Genomic DNA, 21,597 nt, shown 5'->3' with positions numbered 1-21,597 from the left:
AGGGAATAGGATTAATATGAGAAAATGGAAAAATAGGACCAACATCTTTGTAAATAGGGAGGACTGGAGGGGTTGAAGGGAGTGCTGGGCAAGGGTGAAAAATAAGAACCAAGAGAGACTATGTAAAGTTGCAAATTTCCAATGATGAATGTCGTTATATTGTATACCTAAAATGTACCAATGATTAGAATGAATAATCAATAATGCAAAATAGGAAGAAAATGTCCTTAGGGGTAGTGGGAGGGGCAGGGAAAGGAAAGAAGGGAAAGGAAAAATGATGAGAAATGGAAAAAATGGAAATGAAGTTTTTGTAAATAGGGAAGGGTAGAGGGGGTGAAGGGATGGCTAGGAATGGGGAAAAAATAAGAACCAAGATGCATTATGTAAAGGTACAATTCCCAATGAGAAATGTAATTGTGTTGTATACCTACAATGGACCAATAAAACAATTTAATAAAGAAAAAAAATCCAGTACACAAGGAACTGAATTGCTCTAGCCCTAACCCTCACCTGAAACTAAGGTTAATGCTAACCATCATGACCACACTGCAATACAGAGGAAGTAAAATACCGAACATACACATAACGCCAATCCTAACCCTAACCCTAAGCCTAGCTACAATGCTAACCCAAACACTGCCCATCATAGCCACACTGCAATGCTCAGGCACATGTCACAAAACACTATACTTTACCTAACGCTAATCCTAACTCTAATGATCCTACTCATACTACAATAACCGGGTACTTGATCCACTTGCCATCCCTAACCCTAAACCGAATTGTGACACAAACCATAATGCCCAGAAGTCATTTTCAGGGACATCTATTTCAGCACTATCCATGACACTTACAAAAAAAAAAAATCAAAATCCTGCTAAGGAGGTAGTTCAGTAGTGGAGCCCTTGCCTAGCATATATATGAAGTCCTGGGTTCAATCTCCCATAGCACCCAAAAAACCAAAAAATCAAAGTCCTTACTTACTCCATTATTTTTTCTTCTTTATAATGCCCTGTCAAATTCCTGTCAAGGTTTGGATTTTCTTTTTTTTGATACCAGGGATTGAACTCAGGTCCGTATGCTTGTGGGGCAGACAGTGGAAACACTGGGCTAAATCCCCGGCCCTAAGGTTTGTGTTTTCTTGTGCACTGATATGTAGTTCATTGCCCCCCTGAATGGCTTACCTGATCAAATTTCTTTTCCATGTTGATTGTTTGAATCCATACTGTAATTAAACCTAAGGATCTCCCATGAAAGGTGTTCAGGCCACTGTGGCATGGATTTTTCTACCACTAATTTTAATTAATAGTCTCTAGCCTTAGGCCCCCTTTTTTCCCCCCATAGGCTCCTTTTTGTAAGCTTTGCTAAATCCTTTTCTGGGACAGGGCTGGACATAAACCAAACCATCATACATTTCTGATTCTAGACTTTACTTTAGAGACTAGTATAATATCTTATTAATACTAATAGTACCCTTGCTAGTAAGCACTTTTCCTTTCTTCGCTCTTTATTTTTAATTCATTCATTCATCATTCATATTCTTCCCTTTCTCTCTCCTTCCCTCCCTCCTTTCCTTAGGGCCTATGTATGCCAAGCAAGCGCTATACCACTGGTTACATCCCCCTGTTAGAGGTTTTCTTTCTTGACCTGTTTGGGGGGGGCGGGTCAGGGTGATTATTTTGAGACACAGTCTTGGTATATAGTGCAGGCTAGCCTTGAACTCACCATGTAACCCAGGCTGGCCTCAAACTCTTTTTTTTTTTTTTTTTTTGGTTCCGGAGATCGAACTCAGGACCTTGCACTTGTGAGGCAGGCAACGGAACCACTGAGCTAAATCCCCGGCCCTGGTCTCAAACTCTTGATCCTATCTTAGCCTCCTAAGTATTGGGTTGACTGGATTTTTGGAGTTTCTATTTTGGTTCCTTTTTAAAATTCCAACTTATTTTTGCTTTATAAAGTTCAAGGGCTGGGGATTTAGCTCAGTGGCAGCTCTCCTGCCTCGTAAGTGCATGGTCCTGAGTTCAGTCCCCGGTACCTAAATAAATAAATAAATAAATAAAATATCAAGCTTTGTTTCCAAATGAATTTCTGAGTGAAGTTGTTTCAGGTTGCTATTTATAAAAACTTCCTCAAGAGCAAATTATCTCCTAAACACCCTCCTCTCCAATAAAAGCAACCAAACAATGTATGATTTATCAGTCTGCTTTTTTTTTTTAACCCAGATGTTTTAACTACTAGATGTATTTGATATGGCCTACATATATTTTTATGTATGTATAAGCATTTCTATTAAAATATGATAGAGTATCTTGAGATAAAAATCACTTTCATGCTTTATTATTTTGCTACATCATAATATTTTTATACTTTTTGTCTTTAATAATCATTATGAGTACAAATTAAATAATTCATAAGTGAGAAAAATCTTCTAAAACTATATGGTGGAAACCGTCAAGACATCTTTTAGCTCTTTGAACATCATGAAAATTGGCAAGAACGGGTGCCTTACACCAGGCAGGGAAAAGGGAGTCCAAACAATCGGTTGATCCATTTTCTGAGGAAGGGTGGTGTCATGTGGAATCACCTCCTGTGCTTAATATAAGAAATACTGGAAAAACACTAGTCATGAAAACTCAAGGAACCAAAGTTGGATTTGATGGCCTCAAGAGTCTTGTGTTTGAAGTGAGCCTTGTTGACCTGCAGGGTAAAAGTTCCATTTAGAAAATCAAGCTAATTATTGAGGATGTTTAGGTAAAACTACTTAACTTTCATGGGTCTTAATTGTGATAAAATATGTTTCATGGTGAAAAACTGGCAGACAAAGATTGAAGCTCATATTGGTGGAACAACTACTGCTGGGGATTTGCTTTGTCTGACCTCTGTTGATTTTATTTTACTAAAACAAAAAAAAAAGCAAAAAGCAGCAATGAGAAACAGAAGATCTCTTACACGCAGCACCAACAGGTCCACCAAATCTAGAAGAAGGTGGCAAAAATCATGACCCAACGAGTATAGACAGATAACTCAAAAGAAATGGTCACTAACCTGATTCTAGACAGCATTGGAAAAAACATCAAAAAGGGTTGTCAGTCTATTGACCCTCTTCATGATGTCTTTGTTTGAAAAGGGAAAATGCTGAAAAAGCCCTAGATTATATTGGGGAAACTCATGGAGCTTCCTGGCAAAGATAGTAATTCTGGAAAGGCTGCTAGGAATGAGATCGTACTAAAGTGAAATGAGCTGATGGCTATGAGCTACCAGCCTAAGAATCTGTTTAAAATTCCTACTTTTAATGGTGGCCCCAGCTCTGTGATGAGGGGAAAAAACACAGAGGGTAACTGCTAATTTTAAGTTGAATGATAAGTGTCTTTTAAGTGGCTACATTGTGAACCAGTTCACCTGCTCCTTTACAAATTCACATGAAAGGCCTAAAATTGCCTTTTGTACCCAGAGCCAATTTTGAGACAGTGTCTTACTAATTTGACCAGCCTAGACTTGAGCTTGTGATCCTTCAGCCTCAGCCTCCCAAGAGTGCAGGGATCACAAGTATGCCACCATGCCCAGATTCAGATTGGCTTTTCAGTGAAAAGTGTGTAAATGTGCACGAGAGAGGAAGAAAGGGAAGAAGGGGGAAGGGGAAGGAGGGAGCGAGAAAGGAGAGTGTTTTTACATACAGAAATTGAAGTAGAGGGCCGGGGATTTAGCTCAGTGGTGCTGCGCCTGCCTCACAAGCGCGAGGTCCTGAGTTTGATCCCCAGTGCAAGAAAAAGAAAGAACGAAAGAAATTGAAATAGAGACTTAATGTTGCCTTTAATAACATGATGCTATTTGAACAACTCATACATAAATAAATGCTGACATATAGATATACTGTTAAGAGGCAGATGCCAGAGTATTTACTGTCACTTTGTAATGATCACAAAAAACAATACATAAAAAATAGGCAGGGAGAAAGGTAACGATCTTAATGTCCATCAATAGGGGACTAGTGAAAATGGTACAATAGTACATAAACAATAGAAAACTGCAGATCTGTGTGTCAATATAGAAAGCAGCTTGAAGAACAGTATAATATGAAACTGGCTATTATAAACATAAATATATGTGTACATGGGAGCTGTTTGGATAGATATATACCACACTTTTAATTGTGGCCCTCTTGAGGGTAGGAGGGCGGAAGTTGGTAGAGGAAGGGGATGGCTGATTGGGAGAGATTTCTTTTTATATTACTTCTCATTTGTGGTATGCCATTGGTAATAATGTTTTTGGCCATGAACATATATAAGTTATTTTAAAACTAGCACAACAAAAAATGACCACTGAATTCAAATGCCATCCTTTTTGAAAGCACTTAATTGCATGCTCTTTTTAATAATGTTTTGATTATATAGGTAATAGTTCCTCTCACACTATATTGTAATATTTAATATTCTGTGAGCTCCTTAAAGTCAGGAACCATATATTCTATCTTTATTTCTAGGGCCTAGCCAATGTCTTCATAGGAGATAACATAAATATTTGAATGAGAAAAGTATGGGTGAAATATATCTAAGATAAATGTTAGTAATAATCCTGCTAATATTTACAGCAATTGAAAAAATTATTTTTATGTTCCAAGGCCATCTCAACCAGGTAACTTTTACCAGATTATTTTCCTCTTCCTGGATTCCCTTTGAATTTAAGTCTTAGGGCTAATCCATCTCAATTTATATTTAAATTCTTTGAAATAGTAATGATTGCAGGATTATGACTATATTAAAACTATAAAAAGTCTCAATTAAATTGTCTTAATGGTTAACCTGCATAGATCAGTACAGCATTGCCTTGATGGTAAGTCTAGCATTTTAGGTTTCTTTTTTCTTTTCTTTTCTTTTTTTTTTTTTTTTAAGACCAATTCTTACTATGTAGTTCAGACTGGCCTTGAACTCACAGTGATCCTCCTGCCTCTGCCTCCTGAGTGATGGGATTACAGGGGTGCAGCACCATGCCCAGCGCATTTTGGGTTTCTTATGGAGAACAGTTCTGTCCAAACCTTTGTGCATTTGCCTTTTTGTTAGGATTCTGACAATCCTGACCTTCGAGACCGGGGCTATATTTATTGGCGCCTTCTCTCAACTGACCCAGTGACAGCCAAAGAAGTAGTCTTATCCGAGAAGCCACTAATCTCTGAGGAGACCGACCTTATTGAGCCAACTCTGCTGGATGAGCTGATCTGCCACATTGGTTCTTTGGCCTCTGTGTATCATAAGCCTCCCAATGCTTTTGTGGAAGGGAGTCATGGGATCCATCGCAAACATTTGCCAATTCATCATGGGAGGTAAGCAGGTTGAGGAGTGACTGTTTAGGCAGAGTTAGTCTTCCTCCTGTTTTTATAGCATGGAAAAGAACTTGTTATGGATTTTGCAAACCTACTACTATACTTCCCCAGGGCTCCAATCTAGGAATACAGTAATGCTTTAGAAAATGTGATGGAGAAGAACTTCTAAATTGATAAAGTCTGAAAGTTTCTCCTGAGTTGAGGCCGGAAATGTTCCCAGAGTTGAAAACCAGGGGTGGGGGTGGGGTCTTCTGTTTGTGCATTCAGCTATGTTTATTCCTTACTGAAACTTTGGTTGAGGCTTAGATGTATAAAGTTAGACACTACTTCTCTCATAAGATAAAACTATTAATAAAATATTTGCAGGATTGTCTCATATAAACAGCCTAAATTCTACATGCATATACTTTTTCAGTTACTTGTGCCTTTTTTACCAAATTAAGTTGATCATATAATAAGGAAATTCGGTTATGAACAGGACTTCAGGTACCATGGATTACTTGCTTTGTAGATACCTTAAAATTTTAATTAGGGAGGAGAAATACTCTAATAAAGTTTTCTTGGGGGGGGTTGTTTTTGTTTTTGTTTTTTGGTATTGGGGATCGAACTCGGATCCTTGCGCCTACACAGCAGGCAGCAAAACCACTGAGCTAAATCCCCAGCCTCTAAAAAACTCTCATAATAAGTAACTTGGAAACTTGCCAGAATGTGATTCCTTCATCAGTCATAATAAACTTTAAATCTAAGTAGAATAATTGGCTTTTCATTAATGGATGTCTTAATGTCTTGCACCATTGTTTAATGTATATTTCATGTATGGCCAAAACAGAGTTTACAGCCTTACACATTGGTATAATCAGCATTGGGGTCTCTTTTAAAAAACTCTAAATACAGAGAAAAAAGGAAAGATAATACCCAAGAAAATGATTATTACTCTTTTATGGCCTTAGCTGAGGCTTTGGTTTAGGGGCAAGTCCTTTGATTTTTAACTCAGAGGAGATGTGTAAATGCACAAGGATTAGACTTTGGAATAAGTTAGGGTATTTCTCCTTTTAGGCAAGCATGTTTAACATTCTCTAGATATAACTTTTTCTTTGTTTTGGTACCAGGGATTGAACTCAGGACCTTGCATTTGCGAGGCAGGTGCAGCGCCACTGAGCTAAATCCCTGGCCCTAGATATAACTGTTTGACTTCTAAGAATTTCTTGTGGTCTGCTTCAAGTTTTTACATGGATAGGATTTTCTGTTATAACTTGCTGATATAAGCATATTTATATGCCATCTAGGCTAGCCTTCTGATAACTTTTGGCCCTCAAATGGAAAGAAAAAAATTAAAAAGAAAAAAAATATTCTTGAACACACGGAAAGAATCACTGTTTATCTAAAATAAACACAGTGCCATACATGAGGTCTTTATCTGATTAATAACCCTTAGTTTGTTACCTTCCTTATGGTTCCTTTTTAGATAACCCTCTTGTGCTTGCCTATTGCTTTTAATGGGTGTAGGAAAATATAGGAAAAATACCCTTTGATATAAATGAGAATGATGCATTCCTGCAAATTACATGTCTGTCAATTATTTCCTTCCTACCTAGCTCAGTTATCACCTGTCTTCTGCACCATAAGATTAATAATTGATATACTTCCAACATGAATTAGAGAAACACTTTAAAACCTTACTCTGCCTCTTGTCAAAATTTAAAAATGCTTTTAAAGATCTATTTCACTGGGTCTTTTAAAATCACTTAGGAAAGGGAGAAGTGCTCTAGTTTCTTTTTTGTTTTCAATTAAATTTATTGGTACATTTTAGGTGTACAATATGATGACATTCCTCATTGGGAATTTGTACCTTTACATGATGTATCTTGGTTCTTGTTTTTCCCCATTCCCCTGACCTCCCTTCAACCCTTCTACCCCTCCCTATTTTCAAAGGCTTTGTTTCCATTTTTTCCTTTTCACATATTTTTTTCCTTTCCCTTCTTTCCTTTCCCCTACTCCTCCCACTTCCTCCTCCCCTTTAGACCTTTTCTTCCTATTTCACATTATCTATTACACATTTTGATTCTTACTTATACTTTCAGTTTCTCACACCAAAGAAACTTCAGTATTTACACATCTGTTCTATTTATTTCACTTAAGAGTATGGCCTCAATGTGCATCCATTTGACTATAAATGACTAGTTTCTTGTTCTTTATGGCTGAGTAGTACTCCATTGTATAAAATTTAAAAACCACACATTTTCTTTATCCAGTTTCCAGTTGATGGGCAATTGGACTGTTTCCAAGTTTTAGCTCTTACAAACTGGGTGCACATATATCATGGGGTATAATTCTTTTAATTCTTTTGGGAAGATAACCAACAAGGGTATAGCTGGGTCAAATGGGACCTCTAATCCTAGTTTTTTGAGGTGTCTCCATATTGATCGCCACAGTGGTTGCACCAGACTGCACTCCCACCAACAATGGAGAAGGGTCTGCTTTTGTGCTTACTGTGCTTAATACTTGTCAGCTGTTCTGTGGGGGTGAGGTGGTAAATAGTTGTCTAATTTGGAAAACTTTGACCTTTAAAAATATTTCTTTGATGACATTTATGAAGTTCCTATGAGTTCACAATGGGAAACTTTCATATAATTTTTTCCATTTAGGAAAAAATTGTGCTAATCATTTATCATGTTCTTTCATGTTTATCATGAATCTACAAAATCATTTACTTCTTGGGCTGGGGATTTAGCTCAGTGGTTTCGATGCCTGCTGTGAAAGCACAAGGACCTGAGTTCGATCCCCGGTACCAAAAAAAAAAAATCATTTACTTCTTGTCATCTAACTCACTTTATCTTCTCATATTCTTTGATTATGATGAAAACATATATATCCATTGCTACCTATTCTACCTTCTATTTAGAGATACTAATAAATCTCTGTAATAGCATATTTCTTAAGTGGCACATCATTAAATGACATAATTTCATGTACAGAAAATACTCTGAAGATTTCATATTTCTTGCCAAGTATATATGAAATTACTTCCCTTTGGACTTTTTTTTATATTTGGTCTCTTTTTCTGCATGGCTTCCTTGATACTTTTTCATTGTAAGTCATCTTCTATAGTTTTTCTGTCTTTAATCTTTGCAGTTCCATGTTCATTCTCTTCTCTAATCATTAATCTTGGTTGTACCGAAAAGGCTCATCCTGAACTTTCTCTTTCTGTGCTTCTCTCTGTATTTTCTTAGGGAATTTATCTTCCGACCACAACTACTGCTAATATATTACAAAGCTTTACCATTTGTACCATGTTTTCATTTGATCCTTGCTATAATAGAGCCTTGTGTTTGTGTGATATTGTTAGCATTTTATTGATGAAGAAATTGTCCAGAAAACTTGTCCCTTGCCCAGAATCTTGCAGCTAGCAATTAACTGGAGCCAACACTTGGTCCCTGCTCTTTTCACCATACTTTCCCCCCTGCTGATCCTCCTGAAATGTGTGAATGAATGTCTTCCCAAGTTGATAGTCTAACTTTGACTGACAGTCTTTTGTCCTTAGCTGCCTGATGGACTTGTCTACTTATTTTTCTTATTTGAAACTTGTCTAATGGCCATACCACCCTGAATGTGCCCAATCTCATCTTACTTTAAACCTCACAATTAAGAAGTAAGGATTTGGGGCTGGGGATGTAGCTCAGTGATTGAGCTCGTACTTAGCATGTGCAAAGCTTGAGGTTCAGACCCCAGCGCCAAAAAACAAAAACACCTAAGTGTCCTCTTTTATCAGTATCCTTTCAAATCCCCTATGATTAATTATGAGCATCATTAATTTTTTTCTTCCTAGTTTGTGTTTGTTTTCTGTACTTTAGTTTTTCATTTTCCTTTGTCCTCTATGTTCAAGATTGTCAAAACCCAAGTTTTCTTTAAAGGAAAAAATTATTTCAACTTACTAATTGTATTTTTACAATGTTTCGTAGTTACTGACATTTACATGTTGTCTTGTCATTTTGTCGTAGGTGAAACTGACTTTTCTCTTTTCTCCTCTGTGTGCATGTGACTGCAGCACCGATGCAGGTGACAGTCCTGTTGGCACCACCACGGCAACCAACCTGGAACAGCCTCAGGTTATTCCCTCTCAAGGTGACCTTCTTGGGGATCTTTTAAATCTTGACCTTGGTCCCCCAGTCAACGTGCCACAGGTGTCCTCCATGCAGATGGGAGCAGTAGATCTCTTGGGAGGAGGATTAGATAGTCTGGTAAGCATCTTTCGTCTCTCTCCCTTTTTGTTATTTTTATTTCTTGATATGCTAGAGAACTTTATTGAGGCTTTTTAGAATTAGACCTTTCCTTGAGGTACAGTAATGTCCTTTGGTAAAGGACAGCATTACTTGTCTTTAGAGTTAATTATAATATTCATCATTGATATGAGCTGTTTCTGCAAATATATGGGATTATTTTGTTGTCCTGATTCTAAATAGAAGTTTGGCTATTTAACCACCCTACTGTTCAGCAATCTTAATGTTTAATATCCTTTCCAGAGTTTATTATTGTTCCTTTTTCTTAACTCTGGACAACCCTTGTAAGTTCTCCTTTTGACCTGAACAGTACTAAAATGGCCTCATAAAGATGATCCTATTTTGAGTCTTTCAAGTGCTCTGCCGTTTAAATATTTTATTGGCTATGCTTTGTACAATTCTGAAAGGTTTTCAGACAGTCATTTGAACCATTTTTATCTAAAATATACCTCTGTTACAGTTGAGAAGAACTGCTCAATTGGTTCTTTTTTTCCCCTTCGTCCCCACCTCCTCTACCTTGTCATACTTCCAATTTAATTAGCTTCCAGGATTCTAAAACTGAAAGGCTCCAAAGTCTGGAATATCTGTGAATATATGCCACCAATGGAAACCAAAGTTATTTTTTGTTGCTGTACAAAATATGTGAGAAATACTAAGTGTAACCTTCAGTCGGTGGAGAGAAGGCCAGGAAAATCACAGATCTCATCAAATGGCTCCCTGCAAACTAGGTATTTAACTGATGGAACTAGATTTTTTTAGCTAGACGCCTGCAAACAAGATGTTTGTCAGCCTAATGATTAAAAAGATGCCCAACAAATTGATTTATTTCCCAACATCATTGGAAGGCAAATACCATAGATATGAAAATATGTGTTCCCAGAGATTATATAAACAAAACAACTTCAGTCTCTGCTACCTGTACTGGCATCATCTCTTGTGTTTAAAGAGCAGTACTGTCTGGGGCTTATGCCAGCCAGGATAGGTCCACTTACATTTTGGCCGACACACACTCTAATACAATAGTCCCATCTCTGTGGGTTGTGCATTTTACTAATAGAAAGTCGCTGCTTCCATAATCCATACACTGGCCAAGCAGTGAACTCCAGCTCATTGACAAAAATGAGCACTCCTGTTTTCTTTCTTGAAAACGTAGCATTTGCCTTTCACATTCTTAATAAATGGGCTTGATTGATAAGTGGAATAGTTTCCTCATGTCATTCTACATTGCTGTATGTATAGCTTTCTTGTAGACTCAAAAGATGCACAAATGAATACTTATTCATGGAGGAGCCCAAGAATCCCTCATGAAATTAAAATAGCTCTTCCTATTGTGTTGACACACCAGCTACAGTCTGAGTATTGTGTCCTCTTCAAGTTTATATTTTAACAACCCTCCTTACTGCTTTCCCTGGTGGCTTACTGCATGTTGGACTCACTGGAACTGAGAGTGACGAAGAAGGATCAAGGGATAAAAGGGGAAAGGAGCCTGTATTTTCATGTTGCCAGGCCCACGATTCTACACTCTGGCTTCATGGTCCACTTTGGCATAAAAAGAAAGAACATGTTATTTCCATTGACTTTGTTTTAGCTCTTGCCAGCCTCCACAACCAATGAGTTTTATCCCTATATATTACCTACCTGTCCAGTCATCGGTTAGAATTTCTGCATGTATAGCTTCAGATAGAAAAGTTTTTAGAACTTAATTGGGTTGCACGTAGGCCTTTTCCCTTTTTTTTTTTTTTGCCCCCACCTTCCTTTTGTGGTAAAGGATATTCTTTTTGGGGTGGGAAAGTAAGTTGGTTTTCAAATTTGGATTTCTAAAACTTACACATTATGTAGTCTTTGCTAGGTAGGCCCAGTAATTTTCCCATGTAAGTAAACTTGAGCTTTCCCTCACTTTGAGATTTTAAATGCTATCCTTGGTTTTGTAACACCAGCAAGTTTTTACAGTAAAAACTTGTAGCTAGCTCTGAGATATAGTTTATCTCATAAGTCAAAATGAGAAAGAATACAAGCCCTTACTTTTGCTTTGGATCTGCCTGTGTTTAAGTATATATTCACTCAGAGAACCAGAGTTCATTTTACAAGAACATCACAAGCAGGCTCTGTGAAAGTTGAGTTTTTATGGGAGGAGTGAACTATGCTAGTATTAAAATGCTTTTATCGTTCTTATGCTAGTTACCTGTTTTAAAGAGGAAAATAATCTTCAAAATTGGCTTAATCTATGATGGTGCCATTTTCTCCCCTGGTACTGGGAATTGAACCCAGGGCCTTTACACTGAGCTACATCCCCAGCCCCTTTTTATTTTTTATTTTGAGACAAGATCTCAATAAGTTGCCCAGGCTGAGCTCAAACTGGCTGTCCCTCCTGCCTCAGCTTCCCAGAATTCTGGGATTACAGGTGTGTGCCACCACACCCAGCTAGTAGTGCCATTTTTTAAATGGATTCTTACTTTACAGTAGTACTTCTCAAAACAGACCATAATGTGTGCATGAATCTCCTGGAGATACTGTATTGATACAAGAGACGTCTTCATTTTGTTAGGCTAGGGTAAGACCTACGAATCTGCCTGTCTAACAACCTCCCAGGGATACTGAAGCTGCTGGTCCATGGACTACATTTGGCACAGGAAGGACATAAAACACCTGTAACCACTATGAACCACTTCAATTTGGTGTTTGAACCATAGCTACCAGTAAACTTAGATCCCTTTTCCTCAATAGCAAGCACATTCTTGGAAAGAGAGCGCCAGCCCTACCCCATATTAATTGAAGAAGGGCAAGAAACTTGTGAAATTATAACCTGTTAAGAGAAAAGGTATTGCTACAAGCAGTAAAATTTGACTCACTTCTTATGTAAAATATGGCTAGGGTTAGAATGGTGTGGCTGTTTGGCAAGAAGCACTGAGGTTAGAAAGGTTATTATGTTTATTTTCCATCATTGTGACAAAATACCTGAGAAAATCAACTTATAAGGAGGAAATTTTATTTTGACTCATGGTTTTAAAGATTTAAGTCCATAATACCTTGGCCCTGTTCATTTGGGCCTGTCATGAGAACATTGCTGTGGCTGGAGTATGTTGGTGGAGGAAGCTGCTCACCTTATGGTTGCTGGGAAGCATAGCGAGAGACAGGAAGGGGCCAGGAGATGTCCCTAGTAACCTGACTTCTACTAGGTTTCACCATCTCCCAAGAGCACCACAGGCTGGTGACCAAAGCTTTTAACATATGAGCCTTGGAGGACATTTACCAACCAGTCTACGACAACTATCAATCATGCCTCTAGATATTGCTGCTGCTTTTAGCATCAGTTTCTGATAGAACCTCACCCATAGAGGTCAGTGGTATGCCACTAATGAGGTATTAACTGGCTGCTCCTAAACTCTTGATGATTTTCAACTCTAGCTGCATAATTAGTCCCACATTAGTACCATTTTACAAATTACTATCAATACTTGGGCCTAAGAACAATTAAACAAAGCTGTGAGGTTGGATCTAGACAGTGCTATTTTTAAAAAGTTACACTGGTTGTCTTTAATTTTGCAGCAGAATTGAGAATATTAAGCTAAATGAAAATCCAAATGGAATTAAGTAGCTGATGTCTAAGCTAGGACAGTAACTTCCACATAAAAATGTTATTTTTTGCAGAGCTTCTTAGGCACAACTTACAAAAACAGACATGTCTGACTTTACCTTTGTGCTTTTTTCTCCCCAGGGTAGTTTTCTTTAGTGATTTTCCACTAGGTGATCCAACTTACCAAAAGTTGGCTGGAAGTTAAATTTGACCAGTTTAGGTATAGTTGCTCAATCCAAGGGTCTTTTTTATCCTTGCTCACTTTCCATAATGGGAGATGAAAATTGAGGACATTCTATATTTCTGATTATCCTACTCACTTTCTTAAAACTTGATATTTATTAAAGATTTTTTTTCTTTTCTTTTTATATCCTAGTAATCCTCTCATTAGATTTTATTCTTTTTTTAACCTTCTTTAATCATTACATTTGTGAAATTAAGATTTAGTGAACTGTGACCTTTACTAGAACTGTCATATTCAGGAAGTGTTAATTAATTGCCACATATACCTAAATTCTCCAACCTTCTTCCATCAATAATAATGACTCATAGCATCCATAATTCTTACACCAAAGGAGAATGGAATGAGGATATTTCTGTGATTACAAGGAAAATACTATGTCTCTCAGGTGGTTGGTTACTGTATGCCTTTTGAAAGAAGGCAGTCATCTTTTAAAATCATTGATTTAGGGAGAGGTTTACAAATTGAATGTCTTTTCGCACAGTACTTGAATGGAAATGGAATTCCCATGGATTTCTTTTCGTCTTGTTACTAGAACATCCCTGTCCTTATTTTTTGCTTTCCTTTCAGCATGTTCTTTGATTGTACTCTATAAATTGTTTCTTCCTGCTGTTAGTATAAACTGTCACCTTGATGTGGAGTGAATTCAAGAAGTCCAATTTATGTGATTGATTTTTTTTCTACTTGTAGAATATACTGTTTATGTGTAGTCTTGTGAAAGTAGTTATTTTGTTTCTTTGTTTTAGAAGGCATATATTGCTGTGGTTTTGTTTTTGTTTTAATGCCTCTGATATTTAATAAGAAACTGCCTGTTCTGAGTAGTGTGGTTTTTCTCACAGTGCAGATCCTTCTGGTTTGACATAGTGTAGGGGGTGATGTGATATCTATGTGTATAACTTTTGTATGTCTGTTATGTGCTCAGGAGTTTGATATCTGTGAGGATCATTAAAATAATTATTGACTCTCAGATTGTTGCCTTTACTTTCAGCCTCTCAACAAGAGGCCTTGGCTAAATTACAGTCTTGCTTGTCCAAGGTGCTGGGCATTATTCTGTAATCCAGAGTACCATTTGTTTTTCTATGTTGAGGAAGGATTGTATACAAGAGAAATGTATTTTCTGTGTGTTCAGCTGAAATGGAGTGGCATGTAAGAGAAATGGTCTTTTCCTAACTCTTACTATGAGGTATAATCAAAAAAGTTGGTGAATATTTTTCTTTTAAATTTGTTACAATAAGACACCTTGCTCCTCGGAATATGCCCCCTTGCTTCAAGCACACTTATCCCTCATTTTTGCCATTTTCTGAAGCAGTTTTACAAGTCCTCTTTTGTGGGTGTTAGTTACACTGTCATGGCTGCCTCAGTGATCTGAATTGATTCAAAATGTTTACTTTTTATGGTTATTTTAACTTTGGGGGAAGAGCCAGAAGTCACTTGGTGCCAGGTCCAGTACATAAAGTGGTTGAGGACATATTGTGATGCTTTCATGAACCTTCTTTTCCTTCAAATGACAATCGGCAACAACATTCACCGTATTTTTTTTAATCATGTCTCATAAAGACACTCAATTTTTCAAAACCTCTCACACTGTTTCTTACAGATTTTTGCCTTTGAAATTTTTTTCGTGAGCTACTTTATTAACAGTTTTGAGTTTTTTAGTCCCCAGGAAAATTTATTGAGCCTACTAGTGTTGTGCCTTCATTTTTCTTCCTTTGGAGGAGCTGTGCAGTGACTTAACACCTTTTTGTTTTAGTTGTATAAAAAGAGCTTTGTAAATTGTTGCCCAATTTTGTATTATAAAATTTTCAAAGTGGCTTCTATAACCATTATCTTTTATCAAATGTATAAGTTTAGTCAAGGCTGGCCTCAGTGTTTGTTAGTTATCTGTCACTATAACAGAAACATAAGATAATTGACTTATAAGGAGAAAAGATTTCGTTTTGGTTCATAGTTTTAGGAGTTTCAGTCCATGGTCAATTGGCCCTGTTGCTTTTGGGCCTATGATAAGGCAGTACATTCATAGGAGGATCACATGGCAGACCAAAACCGCTCACCTTATGGCTGGGAAGTGAACAGGAGGAAGAGGCCAGGGTCTGACTATCCTCTTAAAAGGTACTCCACAATGACCAAAAGCCTTCCTACTAAATCCCACTTCTTAAGATTCCACTACCTCCCAGTAGCGCCATGAGCTAGATAGAGACCAAGCCTTTAATACATGGATCTTTCGGGGATACTTGATCCAAACCCTAGCAGGCAGTTTTGAGAATAATTACCAGTTACTAAGTGCCGGCACATGTGCTAGGACTTTTTTTTTTTTTTTAACTTTCATAATTTCTAATCCTCAGAACACCTCAATAACATAATATTGGGCTCAATTTTGGGATGTCACCTAGCCAGTGAGCCAGACATGGAATTTAAACCCAGGACTTATTCAAAATTCCAAAGTTACCTTCTTTTCACTCTCACGATTCCTACAGTTTGTTATTGTCATCTTCTAGACTAGAATCCCGTGTCACTTAACTTTGATCCTTCTCAAACTAGGGTACATAATCTGAACTGTAGAGAAGAGTGTGGGGTACATTTGAAGCTGCCGGATAAACATGGCTGGCTCATCATCTTGCAGTGTCGGTTGTACTTGATGATGAGTAATATAAACACAGAATAAGCACTCATGTGTAGGGCTTAGAGTGTAAAAGTGCATGACCTGGGCCAGGGATTTAGCTTAGTGGTTCCGGCGCCTGCCACACAAGCGCAAGGTCTCAAGTTCGATCCCTGGTACCAAAACAACAACAACAACAACAAAAGTGCATGACCTATTAAGATAAAACACAAGAGTTTCTTCGCCTAAGCCTCTCTGCTGTACCTCAAGGTTCTCGGGACATGTGAGTTTGGGCTAGTGTATCACTAGGAGACACATGAAAGTCTGAGAATAAGACTATTCATTTGTAAAAAAAAAAAAGAGAGACTGGTAAGTTACATATTTTTACAGCAGAAAGATCAGGATTATTCCTTTCATCCTTTTGTTGTTCATCTTTTCCTCTTGAAGGACAGCCATAAAATCTCATCTTCCCATCTTTTTGGCAACAAGCAGTAATAAAGCATTAGTACTTTCAAGGCAGTTAGTGATGTGCAGGCATTCTTCTGCTGAAAAGTTGCTATCAAAATCATGCAGATACTGCTTTTCCTCTCTAGAAAAGGCCTTGGGCTGGAGGGGTTCATTTTTCCCCTCACTTCTTTTCACATGTGTTGGCAATATTGATGCAGATACTATGCTCTAGGCCAGTTGGTAGATAATTTTGTCAACCTTCTGTTCTTTTGGTGATTTTTTTCTCTAATGTGATTTTTGTTTCAAAACTGTTATCCAAGAAATATTGCCAGTAGCCCTACTTACATGGTTACTAGAAAAGATTCATTCAATAAATATCAGAGTGCTTACTGTATGTCAGGCTCTATTCTGTATACTAGGAATGTAGTTGTGAACAAAATTGTCCTTGCAAGCTTATCTTCTAGTCAGGGAGACAAATCATACATACAGTGAGGCAGGATACAGAATTTTTCCTGTAGATATTTACTGTATTCAACATTGAGCTCTGTAGCCATTGTTAGGATTTTTTTCTCTTATCAGGAAGTTATACAGTAAGTCCCCAACTTAAGAATGAGTTCTGTTTCAGGAGAATTGTTTGTAAGTCTGATTCATTCATAAGTCGACAATGAGTCTTATACAGTTATGAAACTTCGAAACTCGAATGTTCGTAAGTTAGGGACTTATACTGTACGCTGTTCTATTAACAGAAGCCTTTTTTTCCCTCAAATTAAGCAGTCTTCCTGTGATTTTTATGTTTTTGTTTTTACAGTATCAGAGATCAAACTCAGGACCTTGTGCTTCTGAGGCAGGCACAGTGCCACTGAGCTAAATCTCTGGCCCTCTTCTGATGATTTTTTAAATGAACTCAATTCACTTAGGCCAGTAGTGGCGAAGCTATGGCATGCCTGTTGTTTTTCTTGTAAAACATTAAAACAAAAGATGTTAATGTATGAGTTGTATTTTCTAAACTAAAAGCTTAGTATTCAGGTTTAATTGCAGTGTTGGCACTTTGTGATAAATAAATGGGTTTTGGTAGTTTGGGCCCTCATCTATAAAAGATTTGCCATTATGACTTAGGCTATTACATGTCAACACTACTCTCAGCCATCAGTTTACACACAATAGCTTTTGTATGGTGAGAGTCTTTTCACTAACTTCATTAGTATTATGGTGCTTTTTGTCCATAGCTTTTGGAAGATCCAATTAAAATTTCTGCCAAATAGCTGAAAACCATACTTTCACCTAAGAGATGCCACATGCTTTCTGAAATCTAAAGCCAGATAGGAAAACACAGATTGATATTTTTGAAACCAATAGAATTTTGAAAGCAATTACTTTCAAAAGTAATTGTGATGAAAGTCATTGTATCCTATTTTTACACCATTCTATTGACTCCTCGATCACAGAGCTGTTGGTAAGTTATACTGGTAGGTTCCTAAAATTCCTTTCAGTTCTGGAAAGTATCACATAAAATAGATGAGAGTGTTAGGAGCATAGACATATCAGACCTTAATATTTACAGCTGTTACTAAGACAATGTCTTGAGATACACAGACAGCTACACAGTTTTAGAAGCAGATAGGTATACTTTGAACTTGTCAGATATACCTCAAAAGGACTAACCTGATTAAAACTCCTTAGTGGCCATCCCAGTTTGTATCCTTTTTAAAGGACTTTTTTTTTCTTCTTGGAGTCAGGCAATTTTGTTCCTTTACAGAACATCAGTCTTGAGCTCTTTCTCTGTATTTCTGCTATCATAGCATTATTGCTATTGAAGTTGATATTTCCTGTTGGTATCTGTAGCGGAGCTGGAACTTCTGTATGTGGGCTCACCTCTGAAACTTTTGACTCTGTACCTGACTCTGTTGCATAGCTCATGAAACCATGCTGAAATCTCTTTAGCCTGTGAGTTACAGTAAGTGACCAGAAATTACTACTTGCCTTCTAGTTACTGAATTAATAGTGCAGTGGCACATTATTGTATAATTCAATATGAACTGAGGCTCACTTAACAATACTTCAAGCATGGTAAAGTGACCGCTCATTGACAGTGTTATTTAATAACTACAACTACCATGGTTTAGAACTGCACAACTAGTGGGAAACTTGGACTTGGTTATCAACTAGAGACTTTTAGGAAAAGTCTGCTCAGCTTTCAGCATTTCAGATATTGTCTTCCTGAAATTGGCACCTCTCCCTTCTTCCTATATCCTGATTCAGTTAGCCTGTAGTTGACATTATTTTTTTTTCTTTTTTTTTTTTAGTACCGGGGATCGAACTTGGGTCCTTGCGCCTGCCCAGCAGGCGGTGAAACCACTGAGCTAAATCCCTGGCCTGACATTTTTTTTTTTTTTCATGGAGAAAATGGCAGCTTCAGAAAGGCAATCTTGGGAACAATGGCCTGTGAACAACTCCAAGGGACACTCAAAACACAGTACAATAAATCCCTGACTTACAAATGAGTTCCATTCTGGGAGAACGTTCATAAATTAGATTTGTTTGTAAAAGTGACAAAAGTGAGTCTTACACAGTATACCTGTGAAATTTGGCAACTCTAATGTTCATAAGTCAAGGACTTAACTATATCTAGACACCTAGATTGGGATTAAAGCCATGTTGTGAACACCTTTCCTTTTCACTCCTGGCTCCCACCAGCTAACTAGATAATGGATATCACTCTGAATCTCACAAGTCCTAATTTGATTGATTTGTGTGAGCCCCTGGTAAGTGCAGGCTCAGAGTATTTCCAGGTAGATGAACCTGACTGCACATAATATCAGCCACTGAACTGAAATGGTTAATGTCTAGTGTGGACCAATAGTTTTCTTTTTTCTTTGATTATCCGCTTCCATCTGCTTGTCACAGTAGTAGTTAGGTGAGGTCACTTACTGGATGAATCATTTCCACCCTTGTTGCCATCTCTGTATTAGTCACTGTCCTCTACTCTCCATCATTGTTTTATCACCTTGCAATATTCTCCGAGGAGGATAACTTTCCTTGGAATCTTTCGCATTCAAGAAGAAAGCTGCAGAACAAAGTCTAAGTAAGCTATATAGACTTGCTAGTTAGAAAATGTGTGATATTGTTACCTCCCTTTACTTTCTGAACATAATACAATTAGGTGAACCTTTTATGATGCTGGCTATGTGTCTCTGGTACCCTTGGGGTCCTGTCTGTATCAAATCAGAGTTCTTGATTCTAGCTAGTTGTCTCTATAATACTGAACATAAACAAAAGAATATCAGGATTATTTTTTCAGCTTCTTCTATGGTTTTGAATAAAATTGATCAGCAGCATGGGGAAGACTACATTCAGGTCTTTTCTAGCAAAGATAATACCCATATAATATTCAAAGATAAGAATGAAATCTGAGAAAATAAGAACTGTAAGTGTGCTTTATTTCCTTTGGTCTAAATCTCATCAGTGAGACCTTATCCTCAATGGTGGTTTTTTTTTGGTTTTTGTTTGTTTGTTTTTACTGAATTTAGCATGTTTGGTAAAACTATTTCCTTAATGGTGTGGGGTTTTTTTCTTGCCATTGAATGCCAACCCAGGACCATAAAGAATTCTCTTTCAAGCTTGAGTTGTTAAGTCTGGCCAGAAGAGGGCGTAGTTAGAGAGAGAAAGCTTATCAGAAAGTCATCAAATCAGACCTTTTGTAGAATCCCTTCCATGTTTTTTTTTTATTTAGCCTTTGCCTTCCTTAGAAAGCTTTTTTGTGTGTGTGTGTACCAGGGATCAAGCTTGGGTCCTTGCACTTGCGCACCAGGTGATGAAACCACTGAGCTAATTCCCCGGCCCTTTTTTTTTTCTCTCTCTCTCTCTCTCTAAAGTCTGATCTCCTTTGTATTCAGAAATAAGTTTTAAACTCATCTTGTCTGATTCTAAAATCATTAATCCTCTAAGGCAGTGTTTTAAACCTTGGCTGTACACTAGGATCAACTACAAGAGCTTTTCAAAACTCTTAACACCCAGGCTAAACCTCACAACAGTTAAATCACTCTCTGGGAATAAGACTCAGGCAGTAACATTAATTGATTGATTGAAGAGAGACAAGGTTTTGCCAAGTTGCCCAGGTTTGTTTCAAACTGGTTGGTGGGCTCAAGCAAACCTCGTGCTTCAGCCTCCCCAGTACCATTTTTTTAAAAAACACCTTCAAACATACACTAACACAAGCAGGTGATTAATTCCATTGTGTATCCAAGGTTGAAAGTCATAGTTCCTGGAACATAGTTATTACTAATATTTGAAAGTTTAAATCTTACTTTGAGAAACCTCTGTTTTTATAAAGGGGAAAACCTTCTAAAATTAGACTGCCTTTGGAATCTTATTCTGTACAATTTATGGTTGTTTATTTTGTTTTTTGAGTTAGGATCTTACTATGTAGCCCAGGCTGGCCTCAAACCTGAGGTGATCCTCCTGCCTCAACCTCCCAAATGCTGGGATTACAGGCATGTGATGCCATGCCAAACGTAATTTACATTTTAAAACGTATTTACCCTGTGCTCCATTCTAATTGGTCTGCTCATATTCCCAGTCATGCTTTTATTCTTGATTTTTTAGGAATGAAAAATCATGCTATTTGAGAAAAGTGCCTCCTCCATTTTTGCTTTCACCTCTTTGGAACTTCTCTTCATTACACTCACCAAAAGTAGGCTCTTCCTTTCAGAGCTTCCCTTTTTTGCTTTAGTATATTCTGTATGGTTTTGTACCTCTGTTGTATTTCTCCTGCCAGTTTGCAAACTGGTTCTTATTTGTCTGTATAATGACTGTCTGACATCTTTGCATTCCTTGCATGTTGCAAATACTATGTAAGTGTTAGAATAAAAGGAATGTCATGCTCCAGATGTGTGTTATTCTAGAACCAGGGAGAAAGCAGATATATAATATTTTTTCTGTTTACTTTCATGCTTTTTTCAGTTGTTCAAATTCTTGGTTGAGATGACCTCTTTATTTGTCATTAGCTTTATGTTTATCATCCCATGTCTGACCATTTACTAATCTTCAGGAACCAGTTTCTGGAAATGTCAGCTCTGTGATTTGGAATACTCTGTGGCTTAGTGCAGAGAGTACTTTTTGTTAAGCACCTGCTGGGGTTCTTTTCTA

General features: G+C 37.4%; 1 protein-coding gene across 7 annotated transcripts in view; it reads left to right on the top strand.

Annotated features, from left to right (window-relative positions):
* The window catches only part of Ap2b1 (adaptor related protein complex 2 subunit beta 1), a 120,580-nt gene that overhangs the window by 53,991 nt on the left and 44,992 nt on the right, over positions 1-21,597 (top strand). For all 7 annotated transcript variants that reach the window (XM_087191476.1, XM_004870655.4, XM_004870653.4 and 4 more), the window contains exons 13-14: positions 5,058-5,317; positions 9,363-9,555. In XM_087191476.1, coding sequence (XP_087047602.1) covers positions 5,058-5,317; positions 9,363-9,555 — 453 coding nt within the window. The remainder of the gene's footprint in view (positions 1-5,057; positions 5,318-9,362; positions 9,556-21,597) is intronic.

Source organism: Heterocephalus glaber, unplaced genomic scaffold, assembly GCF_053883595.1.
Source record: "Heterocephalus glaber isolate CG9 unplaced genomic scaffold, H.glaber_assembly_v1.0 deba00001564, whole genome shotgun sequence".
NCBI classification, from domain to species: domain Eukaryota; kingdom Metazoa; phylum Chordata; class Mammalia; order Rodentia; family Bathyergidae; genus Heterocephalus; species Heterocephalus glaber.
The sequence above is the reverse complement of the archived record's forward strand: the minus strand, read 5'-3'. Positions and strand labels throughout refer to the sequence as shown.